Source organism: Podarcis erhardii, assembly GCF_964252035.2.
Source record: "Podarcis erhardii genome assembly, chromosome: 9".
Taxonomy (NCBI): Eukaryota; Metazoa; Chordata; class Lepidosauria; order Squamata; family Lacertidae; genus Podarcis; species Podarcis erhardii.
Genome location: NC_138512.1, coordinates 49,367,853 through 49,390,346, shown reverse-complemented (window position 1 = coordinate 49,390,346; position 22,494 = coordinate 49,367,853). Strand labels below are relative to the sequence as shown.

General features: G+C 40.8%; 1 protein-coding gene across 5 annotated transcripts in view; it reads right to left on the bottom strand.

The window, feature by feature from the left end:
* Positions 1 to 107: 107 nt before the first annotated feature.
* LOC309350117 (cilia- and flagella-associated protein 337-like) overlaps positions 108 to 22,494 on the bottom strand; it is a 34,735-nt gene continuing 12,348 nt past the window's right edge. For 2 of the 5 annotated variants that reach the window (XM_081876777.1, XM_081876778.1), the window contains exons 9-26: positions 22,120 to 22,363; positions 21,122 to 21,227; positions 19,711 to 19,862; positions 18,645 to 18,747; positions 17,694 to 17,800; positions 16,564 to 16,643; positions 16,422 to 16,479; positions 15,338 to 15,383; positions 14,234 to 14,293; positions 13,776 to 13,938; positions 12,603 to 12,692; positions 11,181 to 11,239; positions 9,892 to 10,033; positions 9,750 to 9,789; positions 8,952 to 9,043; positions 7,557 to 7,711; positions 6,420 to 6,508; positions 108 to 5,979 (exon numbers count right to left, since the gene is read on the bottom strand). In XM_081876777.1, coding sequence (XP_081732903.1) covers positions 5,823 to 5,979; positions 6,420 to 6,508; positions 7,557 to 7,711; positions 8,952 to 9,043; positions 9,750 to 9,789; positions 9,892 to 10,033; positions 11,181 to 11,239; positions 12,603 to 12,692; positions 13,776 to 13,938; positions 14,234 to 14,293; positions 15,338 to 15,383; positions 16,422 to 16,479; positions 16,564 to 16,643; positions 17,694 to 17,800; positions 18,645 to 18,747; positions 19,711 to 19,862; positions 21,122 to 21,227; positions 22,120 to 22,363 — 1,943 coding nt within the window. In that variant the 3' untranslated portion in view covers positions 108 to 5,822. The remainder of the gene's footprint in view (positions 5,980 to 6,419; positions 6,509 to 7,556; positions 7,712 to 8,951; positions 9,044 to 9,749; positions 9,790 to 9,891; positions 10,034 to 11,180; positions 11,240 to 12,602; positions 12,693 to 13,775; positions 13,939 to 14,233; positions 14,294 to 15,337; positions 15,384 to 16,421; positions 16,480 to 16,563; positions 16,644 to 17,693; positions 17,801 to 18,644; positions 18,748 to 19,710; positions 19,863 to 21,121; positions 21,228 to 22,119; positions 22,364 to 22,494) is intronic. The other 3 variants (XM_081876779.1, XM_081876780.1, XM_081876781.1) reach the window with 3 other exon arrangements.

The window sequence follows — 22,494 nt, the reverse complement described above, 5'->3', positions numbered from 1 at the left end:
TGGCTTAAATATTGCCACTTGAAGCACTGACCTTTTTCTAGTTGTTGTACTGTTCTAATTTAAATATTAAAATAGAGGTTAGCTGGCAAATTAGTTAATCTTGTTGATGTACCATGAAAACTGTAAGAACCTTGTAGACAAAACATCCAAGGCTTGAAAGGAGCTCATACCAGCAGCATTCTTTGTCATAAGCCTTACCAACATGACTCAAAATAAAGCTCATGGTCTCCGTGTACACACAGTCCTATATATCATATTCTGTGTTGATGCTGAGGACACTGTTTAAAGTTGTAATAGTATGAAACGTTAGTGAAAGTTTGAAGGCCATAACTGGGGACTCACTCATGTTTTCATTTCTCTTAATTACCTCCAGACCTGCTAGTTTAGCTTAATTTTGAATGCTGCCTATGCATGTTCTTTAAATATGTCCTCCTCAGAATTAAAAGTGGAAAATACACACACATTAACTGGTAATTGATCTCTGTCAGTGTTCCTTACTGAAATACTTCTACCATTTCTCTTGGCCAAATTATCTTCTATTTTTGTTTCTGTGTTTAGAAAAGGAACACAACAAAAGTCACAAAATCTGTCAGCAATGGTCCCAAGCATCCTTTGGCATCCATAAAAAAACTCAGCCCAAAGATACATTCATGCAACTAATGTTCCAAATTTGCATTGCTTTAAACTTGATTCTACTATTACAGTTTTAAGCCTAAAAAATAATCAAAGGAGATAATAAATCAACTACCTTGAAATATGAGCAAATTGGGGTCAAAAGAACTCGTAATGAACAGACATCCTTCATGAGTAACCCAGTTTTTGGCTTAAATGTTGCCTTTGTCACATTAGCAGAGTTTTGCTTCTCTTTTTCCACAACTACTATGCAAGTTCTGTTACAGTATTTTTCAAGTTATTCAGTCATTTCTTACAGTTTTTTGTGCACCAGGTTCCATGCAGGAAGGTTCTCCACTCTGTTTTGTATTTTTCTCCGCATCTCAGATTTTAACAGATTAGTGAATATTGTAGGCAGAATTTCTTTTAGTTGTGCAATGTACAATATCTCCATAATGTTACTAAATATTTTAGCATTCTCTAGGGTTTCTGTGGTACTAATCCAAAGTGATTGCAGGGTTCACAAAAAAGAGGCCCTTTTGGAATGCTATCAAAATTCTCTGTCCAGGATTTGACAGGTTTTTTCTGAGGCTTTGACTTCGGTTGACTTTACCAGACATTCCTGTACTGGACTTCATTTTTCAGGCTTTTAACCATCTTTCTTCAGGGTAGAAAGAAGGCTATGTTGCTGCTTAAGCCATTTTCTGATCTTCCCTTGGGACCATGAGGTTGGACATGTGGAATCCTAGCTTTCTTATACACTTCTTTCTGCAACTTTCACACCAATAGGTTGATTTTGGGATGGCTGTGAAACAGGATGGTGAATAACAGAGATCTTCATCTGGTCGGTTTAGAAGTACCAGAACAATGCAAGGAAAGGGGGTTTTGTTTGCTTGTTTTAAACACTCTTTAAGATTTACTGAGTACAGTGAGGAGGCTTTAGCACCCAAGTATACCACACCCCTTTCAGATGCCTCAGCAAACTAATTCATCTACTGCCATCTTAATAATGAGTGGTGCAGATGTTTTCTCTTTGTTCCCGATAACAAGAGCTCATGCAAGTGGAATTCCTTGTCAACTGGAAGAAGCCAGTTGAAATTACTCAACATTTAGGGGCAATTGTGGATTCTATCTTTAAAGACATTGTTTTTGAATAATAAATGGGATTGGGTGGGAGAAGAAGACTGGGGTCATTCAGTATTCAGTCTTCCATGGATTAGGATCCTTTCTTGAGCTTGGGTCTGTAGTGGATTTCCTACCTCCTTGCCAAGAGATGCTTGCAGAAAACTTAGTGCTTACCCCGTTTTATGCCAATCTGCCAGCTAGATAAAATGCTTGTTTTTTAAAAAAAATGTAAAGGGAAGAATTAAACTTATTATTGTGTTAGGCTTTGTACACTGGTAGGTACTTGGAAGCCTACTTTATTGGGAGGGGTTAGGAGTCACTTTCTCCTATTTGCCCCTGCCATAAGTCTGTCTTATGATACCAGTGGAGCATAACCCAATTTTACAGTGTTTGATAGATAACCCAAAGGAAGTCAAATCACAGATAAGCAGCCAATTACTGTTTTTATGACCAATACCTAGGATAATGGATTATGCAATTTTGCTACATTCTTTTGACCTGTATTTTTCTCTTATATGTGGAACTAGTGATGTCCTTGCAGTCAATTTAACACAGGCATTCATGGGATGAGACCATTCCTTTGACTTCCAGTAGCTTCAGTGTGAGGTAAACTTTTCATGTGCATATTCAAGCATATTCTGAATTCAGCTTCTGGTACGTCACGCTGACTTCGTAATGACTTACTCTAAACAAATGAATTCTGGATACTAAAGTGATTATTGGTTACAGAGAGCTGTGTATAAAATGTCCAAGCTAGAATATTGATGTGGAAAAGTATGGCAGAAAAGAAAGGTCTGTTACAGCATTAGAAACCCCCTGCTCATATCTTCAGGGATGAAGCATGGTTCCCACCAAATTATTTAAGGAAATGTTGCTCAGATGAGAAAGGAGGTTGTACACTTTTGCAATTGTTCTTTATCCCTTGATTTGTTGCAGAAAAATATTCCCTTAATGAAATGGTACAAAGATGGAACCTTGTTTGTATTAATAGTAATCTAGCAGTGTAGGCATATGGAGTTTGCCCAGAATTCATTCAAAAAGTTTCTAAGCTGGCCTCCCAGGGGTTTTCCACACTTTTCCACACTTTATCTTCAAAGTAGCTTGAGTGCTTTGCAGAGGAAGCTGCTAAATCAAAATCAGCCTATTAAAGTGTGATATATATGTAAAGCCTCTTTGTGAACGTGGACTCTTTCTTTTTGGGATAGAAATGCTAGATTTTTCAATGCATCTGTTTACATTTTACGGCATGGGTTTAGCTTTATACACCTTTCTGTTTCTGAGTGAACATTATTTCTTAGTTGCAGACTATATGTAACGAAAGCACTTTTCATACTTTTGGCTTACGTTTAGCATTTTGAGTAATTTTAAAGTACATTTTACAAGTTAATATACTAGACCATGGACTGATTGATGCAGTATGTACCCTAAGTCACAATGGTATGTCAACTGGTGCTAGAACTCATGAGGCACAGTATCACATGACCAGTAGAGCTAAGTATCTTCTTAAAACATTATTTAAGAATGGATTTGGCCTCTCCAGTTTAGGCTTAATAGAGGATAGTGCCTTGTGTCTGAGATGAATTTCTTCCCCATCATGTTCCTGTGGTTCATTGTGACTCCAGTAGATTTATCAGTATGTTAGTGTAGTTAAATGTGTCTGGGATGGGGTATTTGCATGCATGAAAAACACATGAGCAAAGTGCTTAGTGAATATCAGGAAGGCAGACTGAGCAGTTTTGCATAGTCTGCTTTTTTTCCTCCTGTCTACTTTCTGCCCACTTCTGGTTGTGGATGATATTGAACATGAGTGATGGGGAAAAAATTAATTAGCAACTTTGTTTTACTCCCCCAGTTGTTTATATGCATGAGTTATCTCTTATCTCACAACAGCAAATTAGTGGTACTGCCTGCTTTTGCTCAGCTCCTATTTTCATCTCCACCTAGCACCAGTAATTATAGTTTTATAGATTCATTATTCATAGTCATGCCACCCACCCACACTTGTCTATAAAACAGTAGCCCATAAGTCTTGGCCAGTTTTACTGGAATGCATCAGATTATTTTCTTGAACCTGTTTAGAATCATCAGGAATTATAATTTCACTCCATATGTCATGTCCTTCTGCATTGATGCCTGCTCATGTTAACTGGTTATTCCTTCATCTTCCATGGCCCTTACCTCAAAAAAATGGAACCCACCATTTAAATCAAGGATGATGGGAGTTGTAGTCCCAAACATCTGGAGGGCCAGAGTTTGCCTATGCCTGATTTAAGCAGCTAGTTTCTCACTTAAATTTGGTGTAATTTTAAATTGGCTACAATTTAATTATAGGTATTTATTTAACTGAGTTGGAATGCAGGCCTTGATACTAATTGGGGGGGGGTATGAATCCTTGGGGGGCTATGAATAAAAGAATCGGCTGGGTGCCTGGATTCAAAATGCAGGGCTGAATGAACTCTCCAGCAGGAGAGAGCCCCCAGTAGCAGAGTTTAAACTCACAAACGTCAAGCAGCACTATAGCATGGGAATATAGGCTATTGAACCCTTTTCATAACCCATTTAGTTGCATACATCACTCCTTTCTTTTTACCCCTCTGGCAATGAACAAACCACACACTGTTAGTTTAAAAAGCTTTACTTACAAAAAAGTCAGATTCATGCATTTATCCAAGCAGCAGCAAGGAGAAGACAGAATGTACAGAATGAAAACTTCAAACGCGTGCTCTAAGCTTGCTCCTTGATCAGAGAGAGAACAGGAAGAGAAGGCTTTGCTTCCTAGCACATTAGAGAAGAGGGTGTGTGACATAGCCAAGTCTGGGAATACAGCTCTATTTTCTTAACCCATTCATGCAGTAACTAGCAATCATGCATATTATGTTTGACTGCAATTTCCCACAATTTTTTCATCTAAACCCCCGCTCCATTTTAATTCCTAATTGCTACTTAATTTAAGTAGGTATCTTACAAAAATCAGCAGATTAATAGGCCATAATTCGCAGTACAAGCTGTTATCCTACAGACAAATGTCGTCGTTTTTTGAGTTACCTTTCTGTATAAGTGGAAACTTTCCTGCTATCTTCCTTTCTTGCACACAGACACAATACACACACAGAGATACCTAAGGTTCCAAAACAAGACTGTTTTATTTCCAGCCTTGCTTCAGAAGAGCTACTTTAAACAGCAGTTAGAATACCCAAGGCTGCCAGCTAGCAAGTTCAAGTCAGAAGTGTAAAATCATATTATGAAGAATGATCTTTGCAATTTCAAATTAATTTCCATAGTTTGGAATTTGGAATGGGTTCCTGTGAATCTATTAAATTAGTATGTACGAGGAGGACAGAAGCTTGCTAAATTGCATTGTCCAATTAAAAAAGCCACCTTTTGCTATTTTGTTAGGATAAACTTGTGAATAGCAAAATGGTACAATTCTTGTAAGCTGCAAAGTGACTCCATTTAGTTTTCTCATAAACGTACCTCAAGATACAGAAAAATGAAGGTCTGAATTGGGGAAATCAGTTCACTATAACAAGCTGAAGCTAAAGTCAATCAGCTGCCATGGCCAGGGTTCTACAGACATTTTATATTTAGCAAGTGTTTTCTTATGTAAATGTGTCTCCATGGGACAGGAGTGTGTTCAGCTTGAATAACCTTATAGCAGTGTTTAAGTATGCAAAGTGTTTATATGTAAAGGGATGGAATCCTTCATAGTGACATCATGCACAAATGGATGAATATGTCAGTTGATTTCCAAGTGGCAACACTAATTTACCAGAGATTGTGTGTAAAAATTTATAATAAATATTTAAATCTACTTCTTGAACCAGAAGTGATGTTCCCCTGAGACTTTTTTATTGTCACTAGTTTCAGCTTAATCTGCTACTGTAATACAATAATTGTCCTAACCAATGGGATTAATGTCCACAAAGAGGACTGATCTCTTAACAGCCATCAAAGTTCTTTGGTCAGAAAAAAAACACATCAGCACACTTTATAAATTCTGCTTGCTTTTTACACATCATACATTTGAGAAAAGTTGCTTGGTTGCTTAAAGGCTGCCTCTGCCCTGCAGCCTGTCCAAGAAGCTGTTAAATTTCCAACTGAAATGGGTCGTCAAGTTCTGCTGCTAGATTTGGTTTGTGGAAGGCAAGCTGTGTGTCAGCTAACTCACACAGTGGAAGAGAGTGATAAGAATTCATTCGGTTTGCATCATGTTGAATAGGTTTCCACTGGAACTGCTTTGATCTGAAAGATAAATGGTGTGCTGGTTTCTTTCTGGCTAGTAGTTGTAAGAAGGATACTTTTCCAAATGATACAAAATTAAGACTTCTTGCTTAAATTTGGGAAATTAGGTGAGGGAATGGGGAGAGAATAGATTATATAGATAGCTAGGAGTCTGCAGATCACTTCCAATAATTTCTGGGAAACTACTAACAAGGCACACAAAGGGAATGGTAGATGCAAAAAGCAGTTTTTTGAAATACATGTTGCTACTGTATCAAACACACAGACTGCGCACTTGAGTATGGACTCATCTGTCAACAAAATTTAATTTTCAGTTGTCCTGTGTCTTTTATAAAGTGCAGCATTCTATTACGCCATGCAAGACTCACACATCTGTTAACCTAGTATGGGCCAGTATGTTGTCGGTGAATAAAGAAGATTTAAATCCAAGTTGTACACACCTGTGTAGTCTGTCTATCTGCCTTTGCTTCAATTCTTCAGCAAGTTCATCATCTGTTACCATCTTTGAAGTGCAAGTGTCCCAAATCATCTATGGGATAACATACCACTCATTTAGGCTGGGCAGAGAAGTGCCCTCAAAGTACACAGGGGGCAATGATTTCCCAGAAAATAAAAGTTTTTGGTGAAACAGCAACTATAATTACAAGGCTTTCCCAGAAGGAAGAAAGAGCTTGTGGGGTGAGTTGGTGACACAATTGTGCAGTATAATTTTAGCTTCGAAGCAAAGGGTGATAGTAGCAGTAGGACTCAGAAAGGGTAATAAAATGGTTGCAAGGTAGTAAATTACTTTCTATAAAACATATATTACAGATCAAATGTTATTTTTTTGTTCCGAAAGTAACAAAGTATTGTGTATAATGTGTTTAGCCATTATGTTTGGTATATTAAAAGAACAGTTTTTTTTTTAGACAATTTCAAATCAAATTTACTTTTTATTTTTATTTTGTTACAAAGAACTAGAAGCTGCTGGAGCAGGCAAAAAAAGTAGCAAAACCAGGATAAGCCAACATAATAGTTTTTAAATATATATATATATATTCTGAAAATTATGCTGTTTTCCAGTCCCTCCATGTGTCAAGCAGGCATAAAGCATTCATTTCCATAAAAAGAGCTGAGAAGAATGCAGAGGACCAATACAGTACTCCATGAACACTACATTAAATTTTATCCCATTTTCTGATTCTTCATATTTTTCATTATACTTATCAGAGACTTACAAAAATTGCAGATCTGCCCAGATTGAAAAAGCTATGTAGTTTCACATCTCAAGAGCTATTGAGCTTGGGGATGGGGGGTATACTGTTGAGTATTTCATGGGCTGCAGGCCACTTCATCAGGTACATGAAATGTTATCCTTATCAGGAATATAATATACCTGGTTTGGGGACAGGAGCTAGTTGGCAATGAAGCCAAATGCTAATGAAAAGACAAGACAATGGGAGATACTCAGCTACCTTAATTTTTAATCATAGTGGACCTTTCGAAATTAATGGACCTAGCTTAGTCATGCTGATTAATTTCAATGTGTCTGCTCTAAATAAAACTCAAATACTGCCCAGTGATGATAATATTCCTACCTCAGCATCCATCTTGGATTTCTTCAGTGTGTCAAAGGTTCTTGTAGATTCTTGTCCAAAAGAGTCAGAGGTAGTTTCTGAACTCGGGTTGGATTCTGATAGTCCCCATGATGACTTCTCTTTTATGTTCCATGGTTCTCTTTGACCAAATGTACCTTTTTTAAAAAAAGTAAAGTTACTTTAAAATGCTATACTTGACTACCTCAGAATCTTCTCTGCTATGCATATATTTAATTTTTACTTGCATGTAGACAAAGGACTATATCCAACCAAGTTGTCCTGTTAGATAAAAGCATCTGCCTGCGCAATGAAATTTCTGCTCCCTGCCTCCCCCAACCAATCTGCTCCAAAGGGTTGGAGAAAACCACAGGACAGATTTGGGAGGACAACAGGAGAGTAAAGGAAGAAGAAGTCCCATTGTGCAGGTGGAAGACCTGCTAACTGAATAACTTGATTGGATACAACCCAAAATAAAGCTTTCAAAAAACCCAAACCACGGTTACAGTCCTGGGGAATGAACAACCACATAAGAACATAACAAGAGCTTGCAAGATCAGGCCAATGGCCCACCTAGACCAGCATCCTGTTCGCATAGTAGACACCTATGAGCATGCCTGTGGGAGACCTGCAAGCCAGACCCGAGCACAAGAGCAATCTGCAGCCCTATGCTTTCCAGCAACGTGTGCAAAAGCATTACTGCCTCAACTGTGGAGAAGCAGTAGCCATCATGGTTAGTAGCAATTGATAGACTTCTGCTCCGTGATGATGCAGTGGTGATGGTTCCATTCCAGATGCAATCAGAGAAAGTTTGATGTGGCAAAAACAGGATCGGGGTATGTGGGTTGCAGACACATCATGCAGTGTGTGTATAGTTATCAGTTTGTGCGTGCAACACCTCCTTATTCCTGGGTCCAACAAGTGTTAAAATGTAAGCCAGGCTAGCTTTGTGATGAGGTAGTTGCCTGGGTGATGGGCCATTAAGAGAACATAGGATTAAGGGGGCTCTGTGCAATACAGCAAATAGGTAGGGCCCCTCCCTCAACTCACAGATAGAACACCAAAAGCCAGAGTTTAGAGTTGAGTTTGGTTATGTTGTGACCGAGAAGAAAAGCAGAAAGACAGAGCACGATGTTTGATTTCTGTTTGAATTCAAGGCTGCTGCTATGGAGGAAACAATACTCTCTTGGGTTGTTGATGCTGTGAACCCCTCCACTGTAGGCTTAAGTTGTATATATGTGTAAATAAACCATATATCAAAGAAACCACAGCTTCCACTGTACCTCATTACCAAAAGGAAACATGAACCCTGGATAAGCGCCTGGAATCTCACACTGCTGGGTGATTGGAGTGGTGTGTAATAATGTATATGTATTTCCATCTAAAATTAAATCTTACCTATATATTCCCCTTTTAGGCTCCACAACTTTGCATTATAGTCTAAAGAAGTAGTGAGGAGAAGCTGGTGCTCATTCATAAGGCTGATGCTACTCCATTGGAAAAAGAAAATGGGTTTAGTTTGTTATATTGACAACTGCTCTGAAAATAGGCACTGCTGCGGAATTTCCTTAATCTCTTAAACATCTTGTTTCTCAAGTTTTTTCCACAGCTAAAATGGCAATACTCGTAGAACTCCTCAATGCCAAGCCATACCCACATGCCCAACAACCGACATCATATATGATGTCACGTGTGGGGCAAATAAAGATGCAGTTGAGCCAAAAGGGGGTTTGTACAAAGCCCTGTACATAATGCCATACACAGTACTTTGCCAGCGCAGACAACTGGCTGATGCTCGGGACTTGCAAAGCACAGTGCTGATTGTTGTGGCTTGCAAGGCACCCTGCATGGTGCTAGGGAAAAACAGTCACCTAATGACATTGTGGTGTCATGTGCCTTTCAAATGTTGTTATGTTGTGTGCCTTTCAAAGTTGGCCCACGGGGATGGGGGGGGGGAGAGATAAGCACCCAATCCACTGGCTGAATCCAGCTCCCCACTGCTCTTCTACAGGGTCTGTGCTTTCTTACCCAAGCAGACAATGCAGGCAAAAGAGCTACACTGCAGCAGTTCCTCCTGCCACCACCAGTGCACCATGAGAAGGGGGCCTAAGACGTATGTAAAGGGAGCTTGTCCCCAATGGATTTGCCAGCTCCTAATCTTTCCGCAGAGGCCTTGTGTTTCTCAGCATGTCTTACCAGGTTATGCTGCAGTTGTGAGTGTTCCAGCTGTGAAGTACTATTTGAAAAGAAGGAGGAGGGGAGACTAAGGTAAGGACATACTGTACACTTGGGAGCAAATATGAAACATTTGGGTTTTGAATAAAAATGTTTCTCTTACAAACTGGTGGCTTGGCTTCTGGGCCATTGATGGCATATTCTGCAATGTTCCAGATATAGAGAAAGCCCAGTTGGTCTCCTGCACACAAGAGGAAGTCCTTGTCATCAACTGCCACGTCACTGACTGTGGATCTCTCTCTTGACTGCAAGCAAGGAAAAATAAAATAAATAACAATCGTGTATGCTGGATTGCAGAAGCTTCAATACTAAAGTTGTGGCGGAAATGCATTATTTTATTTTTACTCTCAAGAGGGAGGACTAACAGCATAATTCTGTGATGATGTTCTCAGAAATAAATTCAGCCGAGTTCAATGGAACTCACTCCCAGCCCTGCCTAGAAGGGTGTGTTGGATTGAAGCTTCCTTGCACTCTAAGGAGCACTTCGTTACTTGTGTCACTTTTGGTGAATGATTAGTTTTGCATTTCAGTTGGTGCATGTGGTGAGATTTTAAGTGCAATTTCGGCACACACAGGCAAGAAGTGCCTACATTTTAAGGTTGCCCTTAAGTCAAGCAAACGTGAAATGCATGGATCCAGCCCAACTATCAATAGGCTATTGTTTACTCTTTATTTTGATTGCACATTATGTTACATATTGGGTTGATTCTAATGTAATACCAACCCATGGTTTTGCGCTATGCAAACAGGGTTGTTCGAGGGGATAGGGTTGTGCATGCCCCATACTCTGTATCTCCTAAAGTAACCTGTTGCCCTCAGGGATGGATACCACTGAGAGTCAGCTCTCAGTCTATCTAGCTTCTGTATGTGGAAGCAGCAGGGTGGCATCTTGTCCTTTGTCTCTGATCGCAAAATGCCCTGGGCTAGCACTGTCTCTGGGTTCACCTTGATGCTTAGACTACCATCCTATGAAAAAGAAGAGGATACAGGCAAAGCCCTAATGCACAGAGCAATCCTATGCATATTTACACAGAAGTTGACCCTACTGCATGCAACGGGGCTTACTCCCCCAGTAAGTGTAGCTAGCAGGGGAAGGGAACCTATGACATTCCAGATGTTACTGGACTCCAGCATGGACGGTGGTCTGCAAAGATAGGAGTTATAGTCTAGCAACATCTGGAGGACCACTACCTACCTAGCCTTGCTGTTTAGGATTGCAACCTAAATGAATGTGTGCCACTTCCAGTTATGACTTATTTAAAGATCTAGTTCTTATTTTGTTTGTTTCCAAACTGTTAGGAATCTCACAGCACTAATAAAAACATACAGAGGCCTTACAAATGGAAATTAGCAACATATAAAACATTTTTCCAGAAAATGAGCAGCACTTACACTAGAGAAATAAGCAAAAAGTCTCCCACGGCCATATATATTCCAGAATGCAATATAACCTGGGAAATAACAGCAATCATGGTATCAATAACAGTATCACAAAGATGAAAATGAGATTTTCTGGATTCCCCCCTTAAAGTAGAAGTCTTCCCTGTGGTTGGGGGTGGGGTGGGGAGTGTTGGTTTTCTGCTAGAAACTCTGAAACCTGAATTTTTTCTCTGTACTGATATGTTCATTCTCACCCTACAATGGTCGCACAATAGGCTCTATACTAAGACTCTTTCAGAAAGCTTCTACAGAGTAACATCCTCCCACAAATCTAGGTACTGACGCAAGGCCTAAAGCCTCTTCCCAATATGCAGTTGGCACAAGAAAGAAATTTTGAGTTGCCTTTCTTAAGAAAGGATCTCCCTTGCTAAAACGCCTGTTTGATCTGAGTGCTTCTTTCAACAGCACTAATCTTAAGAGGCATTGCCTCTTAAGTGTCATTGGTTGAACAACATCCTCTTAATAATATTTTGTATTTGGGTATCACTCTCAGGTGCTTCGAAGTGCTTCCTGTGCATTAGCTAACTGTCATCCTTACAGTAACCATGTAAATCAGGATTATTCTCCCCCCTATTGCAAATGGGGGGACTAAAGGAGAGAGGGAGAGACTCTTACCTAAAGCCATTGAGTTAATGGCGGAGGTGAGCTTTGGACTGGGGGCTCCACCTGATTTGTAGCTCAGTCTCTTGGCCACAGTGCTACACCATCAAAGTCACAAGTGCTGCAAATTACGACAGCCTCAGGTGCCATTGGGGTGTTTCCCCCCACCTCCCTGCCATGCTTGCCTGATACATGGATTGGGAGGAAAGCTCTAATGGCTGCAATGGGAGTTTTTTTCTCCCAATAACAATAGTCAGATCACATCCACACCAACATTTAAAATGCTTTGTTTCTCCTAAAGAATCCCAGGAACTGTAGTTTGTTATGGGTGCTGGGAATTATAGCTCTGTGAGGAGTAAACTGCAGTTCCCAGATTTCAGAGGGTGGGGAAGCAATGTTCTTTAAATGTATGGTGTGAGGAATGCAGCAAGGTTGAAGTCCCCAGCCTCCCAAACCACCTTTCACACAATTGATAGTTGTATGAATGGTGTCCTGCCTAGCCTGGCCCTGAAACACCCTTTGGACTGCAGCCCCTTGCCCTGCATTGGCAGCCATTTTGAAGGGTTCCCCAATCACTGAGCAGGTTTTTGGTGAGCACCTGGGGCCATGAGAAGAATATGGGATCTGAGCATATGTAGGCCTCTGAACCCCAGCCCCACTCTATCTATCTCTATCTCTATCATCTATCTATCTATCTATCTATCTATCTATCTATCTATCTATCTATCTATCTATCTATCATCTATCATCTATCTATCTAACTTTTGTCTTTACCTCTAGGTCCACTAGCCACTAACATTGCAGCTGTTTTCTTCTTTTCCAGCCTTGATAAGAGGAAAATGATTTTATTGATGGTTAAATCCTCTGGGAGGGGACAAAAAGAACCATGAAAGCATTTCCAGCACAATCCAGCACAAAGTATTTCCACAATCTCACACCAGCACAGGATATTTGTCAGCAATGCATTTCACTGTTGTAATCTGTAAAGCCAAGCCCAGCTCGCCCAGGTACAGTGGGAGACTCCACAAGACACTTCCTCTCACACACAGGTTTGTGGCGCCATCAAAACTAGCAAATTTATTACTGAATAAGTTCTTGTGGGCAACAGGCCACTTCATCAGATGCATGAGGTGTTATCCGCAATTGATGGCACAGGTACATATACCTGCAGGTACACAGAGGCTGGCAATTGGGTGACATTTCCAGTGTGTGGACTCTGCGCTCCCACAATAAACTCTCACAGGAAGCACCCTCAGTCCAGGCTTGAGATGGTGCACATCTAACATTTACCAACTATGTGAGCAGGCAGGGAGACTGGTGTCAGTAGTGGAGGCAGATGGAGGCCACCTGTGCATATGATTACCACTCCTTGGAGAGCGGCTTTAATTGTTCTGTGTGGGAGGATGTTGCCATACCTCAGGTAAAGGTGTAGCACTTTGTCACATAGTAAAATTTGCTTACAGCTTCCTCAATCTACTTGGTTCATCTTTTGATTTTAAAACACACCAAATGACTTGGGAGTCTAATTTCAGGGTGGCTTTTAACGCAACATTTTGTACTTGGAAATAGAGACCCAAATAAAAGACAACCCTGTGTGTATCAACATAGCCACTTTCCCCTTTAAAATATGTAGAAACAGCAATGGGGGCTGGAATTTGCACATACTGTGGCTGTCACACAGAATAATATTTAAATGGCTTCCATGTGGTTATTGCCTGGTCAGCTAGGTTTGTGCAGTGGTTGTAGCTCACCGTGCAATTTACTCCAGTTACCACAAACCTTTTTTTTTTTTTTTTTGCCATTTGTGGTGACACAGACAAGAAATCCATTTTAAAAACATTTTCATTACTGACACTGTACACACTTCATTTTTCACTTCTCTCACCACACCTTGCAAGTTCTTTTAAGCTTTTATTTTAGCACAGCAAAAGGTCTAATCCTACTCACCTGTTTCTCCTTCCCTTGCTGCTCTGTCTACAGCATGAAGACGGCTGCAGAGATGTCCCGATAGCAGATTCCATATGAGAACTTCACCATCAAAACTAGAAGTGGCCAAGAAATGTGGAGGACACGAAGCTACACATAAGATATCGTCCTTGTGGCCCTGTTCCTGCATGGTGCAATGGCAAAGTGGTCATTATCATGCAGTCATTGCCCTATCAAGCACACATGGGGTGTATCTTATGCTTTAAACTAAGAGTAAAGAATCTCTGGCTCTCCAGATGTTATTGGTCTCCCAAGTCTCATCAGTCCCATCCAGCATGGCTAATTGGCAGGGATAACAGATGTTGTAGTTCAGCAACATTTTAGTGGCCCTGCCCCTGCTCTAAGCAAATTCATGTAGAAATCTTTTCAACTTTTATTCATGTTTAACTACCATTTCTCACTGCAAGTTAATGTCTTACCATACTTCTAATCCAGTCCAGTTGTGGGTATGATCCTTCAACGACTTCATCATCAATATCCTGAAATTAAAAACTTTTCAGTTCCATCTTTGGTTCCAGAGATTCATAATTCTTTTATGGATAAACAAAATAAAATTTTTATATATACTTAAACATAGGTTAATAATGTATGTCAAAGCAGTGTTACTGGTACTACTCATATTTCTAGAAAAAGGCAATGCGGAAGCTATAGAAACTGAAAAATATTGTCAGACAACTTTGCCTTTCATTTATATCCGCGGGGCAGGCAGGATCATCTGTAGACACAAGGCTATTCTGATTTTGGAGGGGGGAGCCATATAATAGAGATTAGAAACATAATAACAGCCAACTGGGTTAGACCAAAGGTCCATATAATCTGGCATCATACTTAGAAATGAGCATAGGAAACTGTTTTATACCAAGCAACACCATCAATCCAACCAGATGTGTATTGTGGCAGCAGCTCACCTTGGTTTCAGACAGAAGTGTTTCCCAACCCTACTTGGTGACTGAACCTAGGACTTTCTGCACATAAAGACTGTGCCCTGTCCCTGAGCTACAGTCATTCCCCAAAACTTCCTCCAGTGACCCATCAGATGCCTCAAGGAAGCCTACATGGGATATCTTGAAAGAAACAACCCACTGCCAGGTGTGCTCCCTGGCATTTGTTAGAAGCATTCTGCCTTTGAACATGTAGTTGTCATTACTAATAGCCTCCAATAAACCAGTCATACTTATGCACATATAGACATCACACTTTCTGTTCATGTCTGCAGTATTAAGAGGGAATGGGAACTGTTCATACTACTCAAAGAAGTCATTGGCTGTAAGGAAAAGCTCTATGAACTGATTGGACAAAAAAATAATGATCCAGAAACCTGCTCAGACAGGTGTCCATTATCCTGAACAAGTTATTCTCCATATTAGATGACTGTTCGTCTTTCGGGTGCACAATGCTGGTATAGTTATTCTGGGCTTCCAATTTCTTACTGAGTTCATTGTGGAACACCTAAAATTTCCCATTTTTGGCCTTCCCAACATCTTATAGTGGAGCAACTAAACTTAACATTAATTTATACTTACTAGGAAAATACTGATCTTCCTGCCCCATCCAACAGAGATGATGTATCTTTTAAAAAATTGAAACATTTTATTTAAAGAGGGCAGCCAATTCTAATATAACCCCTTTTGTGTTGAATCCCAAAAGGAAACAACTACATAAACAGTGTGGCATCACTGATTTTCATATGTATACAAGAATCCAGAAGCAAAACAAACAATGGCTTATTTCATGCTGACTGGCATGATTTATCATCCTTAATCTACCTGTACCCACCTTCACAAATGTTACATTTATTTTCAACAAGTGTAAGGGCTATAAACACACTACAGTGGTACCTCGGTTCTTGAACTTAATCCATTCAAAGAGTCCATTCGACTCCCGAAACTGTTTGAAAACCAATTGGCACAGCTTCCAATTGGCTGCAGGAGCTTCCTGCACTCAAGCGGAAGCCATGTTGGACATCCATCTGGCTTCCGAAAAATGTTAGAAAACTGGAACACTTACTTCTGGGTTTGCAGTGTTCAGGAACCAATTTATTTGACAACTAAGCCGTTCAAATACCAATGTGCCACTGTAAGTTTAAAACACTAAGGCTGGAAACCCAAACACTCAGCTGCAAGTATGCCCCATAAAATTCTTACTCAGAGGTAAAACTCTCTATTTTTTATTTGCCTTACTGCCAAGTAAGTGTGCACAGGAGGGAGCAGAAAGCTGTGTCTTCCCAGATGTTGTTGGACTTCAAGTCTAGCCCCAGCAAGTATAGCCTATGGTCAGGAATGATGGTAACTGGAGTCCAGCAACATCTGCAGGGCCACAGGTTCCCCACCTATGCAAATCGCATACAAAATATGCACAGTCTTTCCTGAAGACTTATTGGATAACTTGATTTAACTGCAGGAGATTCCATGATAGGTTCGATACTTTTCTATGCTGCCAGAGTTTGTGTGTGTTTCAACTGGCTGAATTGTCTGAAACATCCATCTTGCAGGTATCCAAATTATTCTTATAAGATCATTCAGTATAGACCTCTTCCCAGCTTACTTGTATTTTCTTAGCCATTTATACTTTTCATTTTTAAAATAGCAACAACAACATCCTTTGTACCTGTTGTCGTAAAGATCAGCATAGGTGCAAGCAGTGACTTCATCAGCTGAACTGGTAGCTGAAAGAGAGAGCAAATGATGATCATGTTGCAGTTGCTGGCAAAATATCAGAGAAACTAAGAGGCTGGCCATTAGCTCTCTACCTTGCTTAATGGTATGCATGTATCCAAGGGTGTTGCTATCCCATTTCTTCAGACTGCCATCTGTGCCACCAGTGATCAACCTAGACAGCAGGGGGAAACTGTTCATTGTAATGGAATTGCAAACTGGCAATTGAATTAATGACAACTGACAGCATAGAAAATTGTTGGTAAAACTGTTGTCTATTCAGCTTACTGGCTTTGTACCTCCTGCTGATCATGCTGTGCACACTGCATTGTTGATGCTTCCCAACCACACATATCTACATCAATCTTCTGATACTCAGGATCAAGTATTGGCATGGTTGGGCATCTGTTGAAGACTCATCATCCCAACAGGGGACCTGCTGACAAGAACTCCCTAGACCTACTAATAGTGAGAAAGTAGGCTTGGGAACAGGGAGTGGGGGGGGGTGTCCATAGATAACAGAACAGACATTGATAAACTTAACATCTGCTCAATCCATGAATGCATCAGAAGCGTTTTCCTACCTGGATATTATTAGCCACCCGCCCTCCAAAACAACTAACTCTGAAAGAGCTCTATGTTTGACAGCTGCAGAATATCATAATAAGGAGTAAGGAGAACACAACTCAACTCTACCTGTATCTGTAGGTGTGGCTGGTGGTACCTACCTGGCAGAAGCATCTCCACAGCTTTCCAGGAGGCAATGGGACAAAGTGGTGGGGAGATTGGTGCAGTACCAATGCATTCAACCTCCTTGCACCCTTATTCTTCTACCTCCTGGGAAGCTGAATCAACACACATCCTGGGAGGTCAGGTAAGCGCTGCTGCCCCTCCCTGCTGGCTGCTCTTGTATATCTATCTATGTGAGTGTGCATGGATGCTAGTGCGTGTGCATATATATTTCTAGACTGCCCCACACAATACAGTCCCCAGGCAGTGTGCAAAGCATTAAAACACACCAATACCTGTTTCTACAATCAGTTAGGACACCAGTACAAACAGCATAAATTAAAACAACAGAAAATAGCAACAAATACGATACAAGCCAGCCTCAACAAATTATACCTCCTTGCCTCCAAAACTCTGGTCGTGGTGGTGTGCCCTTTGGAGGTGAGAAGGTGTAATTCTGATGATCTGATGATAACTACGGTAGATATTTGCATACCTCTTTCCAATGGCATCTAAGGCCATGCAAGTTATAGCAGCTCCTCCATGAGCTTCATGTACTTTAACAATCAGCTGTCCAGTTTTAAGATCCCACACTTTTATAACCTATTAGAAGAAATAAAAGGGATAGGAGTGGGGAACTGAGGACTGATCTCTCTTCTCTCATGCTGAATAAATAAACAAACATAAAGAGAGGAGACGAGGAATCTTAAAGGTCATGAGAAGAGATGCCTAGAAACTATTTCTAAAATTCAGAATAAAATTAGCATTAACTGTTGAAGATGCAAAAGTTTCACCTGAACTGGGACAGCAGGGAGTAAAGGCATCATAATCCACCTCTTTGTCCTAAAGTTGGCTTTTCAAGCCTTGCTTGCTGCCACTTGGGTATGGCAAGAAATCCCAGAAAGGTGATTTCTGCAACAACTATTAATGTGTTTAATTCTTATAGGGAGAGCAGGTATTTCTGACACCCAAAAAACCAAACAAGTTTTTAATTGTTTAAGGGTTCTCATGCAGCATTGCCACAGTGGACCTTTTCAGACATAGCCTAGGCCCACATGCTCTCCACCACTGCTGCTTTCCTCACCTCTTCCCTTCATGTGCCAGCTTCATCACTTTGATTCTGGTCTGCTGAAGTTATAGGTCTCCATGACATCTGAAATGATGCACTGTGTCTTAAAGTTGGTTTACAAACCAAGATCTTAAACCATAGTTGTAAAAGCCTAGTTAGTAACTTGATATTAAGCCATAGTTTTGGACATAGTGAGAAGCTGTAGTTTAAAGAGGCCAGGGTCAATGTTCTGAAGCCAGCACAAAGGGGAAGGCAAGGCAAAAGAAAGGGCAAAGAGGGACCATGTGTACCTGATCCTAATTCTATGGCTAATAAATGATGGTTTGTAAGGCCAGGAATGTTGCACACAAACTGGGTCATAGTCTCAGGGTTACTTACGGAGTCTTCTGAGCAACTAATCACATGCTGCAGTTGCTGGTTATACTGGCAGCAAAAGATAGGCTTGTTATGGGATGTGCCTGATTCTTGGTTCTGATTCTCCCTGAAAAAGGTAACACCACAAGATGACAAAGAGGAGAGGTACACTGGGGCTGTGTTCAGATTTATGATTTATGAAGCTGTGCATGAGTGCCATGGATAGGTGATCCTACCCTCTTCCTGTTGTGCGCCAGCTTTGGTGTGAAGCTCCTGATGTGCATTAAAACCAGAGTCTCCTGCTACATCCAAACTGGGAACACTCTGCCTTAATGCCAGTTAACAGTTCACTTTGCTGGTTTGTATACTAACACTCACCCAGAACTCCCTGGTTCAGATGCAACAGAAAACTCTGGCTTCATGCAACCAAGGATTTGCAGCAGGAGGAGAGAAGGGGTAAAGGAGGGCACTGTTTCATGACTTCACAAACCAGTCATCTGAAAATGGCCTGCATATGGGCATGTTTTAATCTCAATATATTTTCCAGGGCAGGCACTTATAGTTCTCTTAATGCCATGTCTTAGAGAACTACATGACTAGGAAAATATCTGACCCTGCTTTTATCTAAATCCAAGAGGGATACACGTGGGGCCATAATCAGGACTTCTTATTTGCTTGTGCTGTTTTCACCACTTCAAGTGTCAAAACGAGAATCACAGGCAGTGGCGGTGGTGGGCCTTGCTCTAGAGCAGGGTTTTCCAAACTTGGGTATCCAGCTGTTTTTGGACTACAATCTCCACCATCCCTAACAAGCAGGACAGAGGTGATGGGAACCATAGTCCAAAAACAGATGGAGACCCAAGTTTAGGAAACCCTGCTCTATAGTAAATTTTTGGTTTAAATAATGCTGTTCAAGTTAGGGCTTGCATAACGTATGTGTTTTTGATGTCTCTTCTACATGGAGCAATGTATTGGTCACCACCCATTTGATTTTATGTAGTAACATTCAAACACACTGCCCATAGGAGATACTATGCATAGATTGTGCTTGACCCCATGTCTACAGCAGATTGGTATATTGTTTGCCTACTTATATTGAAATTGTAGGAGCCCAAAAGTTTCAGCTGCAACATAAAGGGCTCGCAAGTTGGGTGAAAAGTAGCAGGCTTCCATCTCCCCTCTGATTTGGCTGGCTTTGGGCATGACTGTGAGGAGGCAGGAATGGTCTTCAATATCCCAGACCTTTGAGAAGAAATACACAAGTTCAGAAAAACTGTCACCCATATCACAAATCTATTACCCTGATAGCACAAAAACTGTCCCATGGCAAATGATTGAAAAAATAAATTGACCAGCCCAGTTATCTCCTGAGATTGTCACAATATATAAATATATCTCCCCTGATTCTTTCCCAGGTATTAAGACATTAAGATTTTGAGTTCCATGAGGCAGAACTTTCAGAAAAGTGAAATCTTACAAGTGAAAACAGTGATTTGCCATTCTTCGTGACTGATAAGACCTATTAGCACTTAGTGGTTGTTCAATAACACATACGGATAAAATTGTGTGAGAGAAAAATGGATTCACCAAACACCTAAGGAAGCCTCTAGCTGTTACTTCCTTTCTAGCAAATTGAGAAGCAATCATATTGCAACACTGGAAGTGCAAACTGTACCTCTAGGAAGAGGTAGCTGCTTGTGCAGAGGTTTAATTCTATGGCCACCATTATCTCCATCCACCCTTCCTTCTACTTTTTAGCACTGATCACTGACTCTGACACTACTAAACATTCCGTGCCGGTTTCAGGTGTTAGGTAGACCGTATGTTGCAAAATCCTGTATCTGGGAATCTAAACCACGCAGAGAGAGAAAAGCCCACATCTACATTTCAGTGTGTGCCTGATTGCCCAAGTTGTGACATCTCTGCCCCCACCCCCGGACATTATAGTGACTCCTTGCTTGGGATGAATAGGCCATCTGGCACATGAGACAAGCATGACTGGCAATTTCATATGACACCATGGGCAATTGCATATGATACCACACTGAAGAAACCTTTGCAGGGATGTGCAGGTTTTGTTCTGTGTTTGATGCAAGTGGAGGAGGCACGATAGTTCAGTGGTAGAGCACACAGAGATCCGTACTTAGACACACTTATTATAGGCAATCCACAGAATCCAGGCTATGTGGTCATATGGTGACATTCTGTCCCATTTGTGGAATGTTCTCCCTAGGAAGGCTCGCTGGTGCCATCATTACAAATCTTCAGGTCCCAGGCAAAAATATTTCTCTTCAACCAGGCATTTGACTGATGAACATTCTATGGCTTTTTTATGTGTTTGTGTGTCAGGCTTATTGGTTTGTTTTTGTTTTATTATGTATTTTGTATTCTCATTTTGCATCTTTCTGTTGTGAACTGCCCTGGAGTTTGGATGAAGGGTGGTATACAAACTGTAGTAGTAGTAATAAACCAAGCAGTTTGTTGCCGATCAAAACCCTTACCTTGATGGTGCTGTCCAGAGAAACTGAGAAAATATTTTTACTGCCATGAGCAATGCATAGGAAACCAATTGGGGAAGTATGTCCTCGCAGTATTGCAATCGGCCACCTAATGTAGTGGCAAACATATTTTTGGTTAACTTAGGAGTAATTTGCTCATCAATCAAGCATCAGAGAGCCTATAGATTTCTTTAAAATTAATAAGATAAAGCACTTCCCATAGCTGTCAACTTTCCCCTTTTCTTGCGAGGAATCCTATTTGGAATAAGGGAATTTCCCTTAAAAAGGGGGGAAAGTTGACAGCTATGAGCACTTCCATTCACAGTAAGGTTGAAATGCAATTGTGAATACACCTCCTGCACAGCCACCAATCCATTTAAAAGTGCATTGAAAACTGCATTTCTGTCCGCCACCTATGCTCATGAATAGCATGAGAGAGCCTCAGACGTGCTTTTGGGTGGCATGTGTGAAATCCATCTAATAACACTTTGTCACGGGGAAGGTTAATTGTCATTGAGTCAACCACCTGCTGCTTCTCTACCTCCACTTTTTATTCTTTTTATTTAAATTGTAAGCTCCTCAGGGCAGGGCCCTGTTCTGATGCACTCTGTGTAGAGGCAACATGCACACTACATAGACAACAGCATCATCCAAAAGACTTACCATATTGGTCTGAATATAGGCTGCACTTCCCTCCCCCACCAATGTGGCTTGTATAAAGCTCTCTAATCAGGCTAAGGCAGAGAAGCAGGGTTCTCATTTTACAGGTAAAGTCTATATTTGGAGGTGGCTTATATTCACACCAACAAAGTATTTTCACTTTTACATATGTTTAGGGCTGAAACATAAGAGCCTGCAGTTGCAAACGCATGCACATATATACATTACGGTTTGGAACTATTGAAACAACATAATGATAACTTTTTAAAAAATACCTCAAAGCCATCAGCTAGCAAATGGATAGAAATAGGCAAGTTTTAACCCATTTTAGCTTTATTTACCCAGGGACATAGGGGTTCCATAGACGGATATTCTGGTCCAAACCACCAGTCACAAGAATATTGCTTTCTCTGCAGAAGTCAAAGGTCTTGACTCCTTTGTGCACCTTAAAAACAGATTCATCACACTGAAAGCGCCTTGCTGGAGAAGCAGTAGCTGGTGGGGCGAATTTGTTATGGCTGACAGTGCTGGAACCCATCAGAGTTTTCAAGCGATGCTTCACATTTTTGGTTCTGCTAACGTAACCTGTGACAAGAAAATAGAAGAGTTGCATGGGAAGGGAAGGGAAGACAAACTGAAAGCCCTTGAGGTGGAGAGAGAATTCATTCCATTCCTAGGAAAGGGCTGTAAGCTCAGGTGGTAGAGCATATGCTTTC